The 953-nt window shown below is 32.1% G+C and overlaps 1 protein-coding gene across 1 annotated transcript in view; it reads left to right on the top strand.

Moving 5' to 3' along the window:
• The window catches only part of LOC106461392 (annexin-B12-like), a gene marked incomplete at its 5' end in the record, with an annotated part of 9490 nt that overhangs the window by 7882 nt on the left and 655 nt on the right, over window positions 1-953 (top strand). The window contains one exon of the mRNA XM_022388337.1: window positions 683-805. Coding sequence (XP_022244045.1) covers window positions 683-805 — 123 coding nt within the window. The remainder of the gene's footprint in view (window positions 1-682; window positions 806-953) is intronic.

Raw genomic sequence — 953 nt, 5'->3', positions numbered from 1 at the left:
TACATTGCAGGCCTCAGTAATTATTTTATTACAGATCCTTAAATCGAGTATTTTAAACTTCTGGTTCGAGGTTTTTGTTGTTCGATTTAAGTTTTCAGTGTCTCGAGATCTACACCCATACAATATTTTAACTTTTTGGCTATAGTGCAACTTCGTGAATACAATTTTATGATAATCTTAAAATGATTAAGCGTTTTAAATCTAATTAAAATATATTTTATAGTTTGTCGCTTACAAATTACACAACAAAATATCAACTTTATTTTTCTTAACTAAATATAATGAGAACCACACCAGATAAATAGATGCAGCAGGTTGGAGACTGGACTTTTTTCTTATCAGTCTATATTGGTGCTTTGGGGGTGGGGGGTATGTATGTGAACATCGTCTGTAAGACAAAGATACTGGATATGGCCAATTGTGTGTCCGAATTAGTCAACACTTATCCAGAGATGCTGACGAAGATTGACTTCTTATCCTTCTAGCCACGAACGGTACCCATATGAGGTGTATTATTAGTGCCCGTGAGTATTGATAAACATGGTGTTAGTCTCCATTATACCACAAACCGTTTATCTTTGTGGTTTTTATAGTGTTCATGTAAGAAAGTGGCTCATTAATTTATGGACAACTAACATTTTATTTCAATGACTTAATTTATCCCCCTCTCCCTTTTCTCCAGGGCGTAGGCACAGACGATCAGGTTCTTATTCGTATTGTCGCCACCCGCTGTGAAATTGATATGAAGAAGATAAAACGTCAATACCAAAAATTGTACCAGAATTCGCTGGAAGAAGCGATCGTTGTAAGTAAAATAAATTGGTAATTCTGTTCTAAAGTATTGTAGGTTAAGCTATCAATTATTAATATTATTTGATTTGATAAACTTGATCTGACTATAAAAAAAAAAAAAAAAAAAAAAAAAAAAAAAAAAAAAAAAAAAAAAAAAAAAA

Source organism: Limulus polyphemus, unplaced genomic scaffold, assembly GCF_000517525.1.
Source record: "Limulus polyphemus unplaced genomic scaffold, Limulus_polyphemus-2.1.2 Scaffold950, whole genome shotgun sequence".
NCBI classification, from domain to species: domain Eukaryota; kingdom Metazoa; phylum Arthropoda; class Merostomata; order Xiphosura; family Limulidae; genus Limulus; species Limulus polyphemus.
This window is presented reverse-complemented; position numbering and strand designations above follow the sequence as displayed.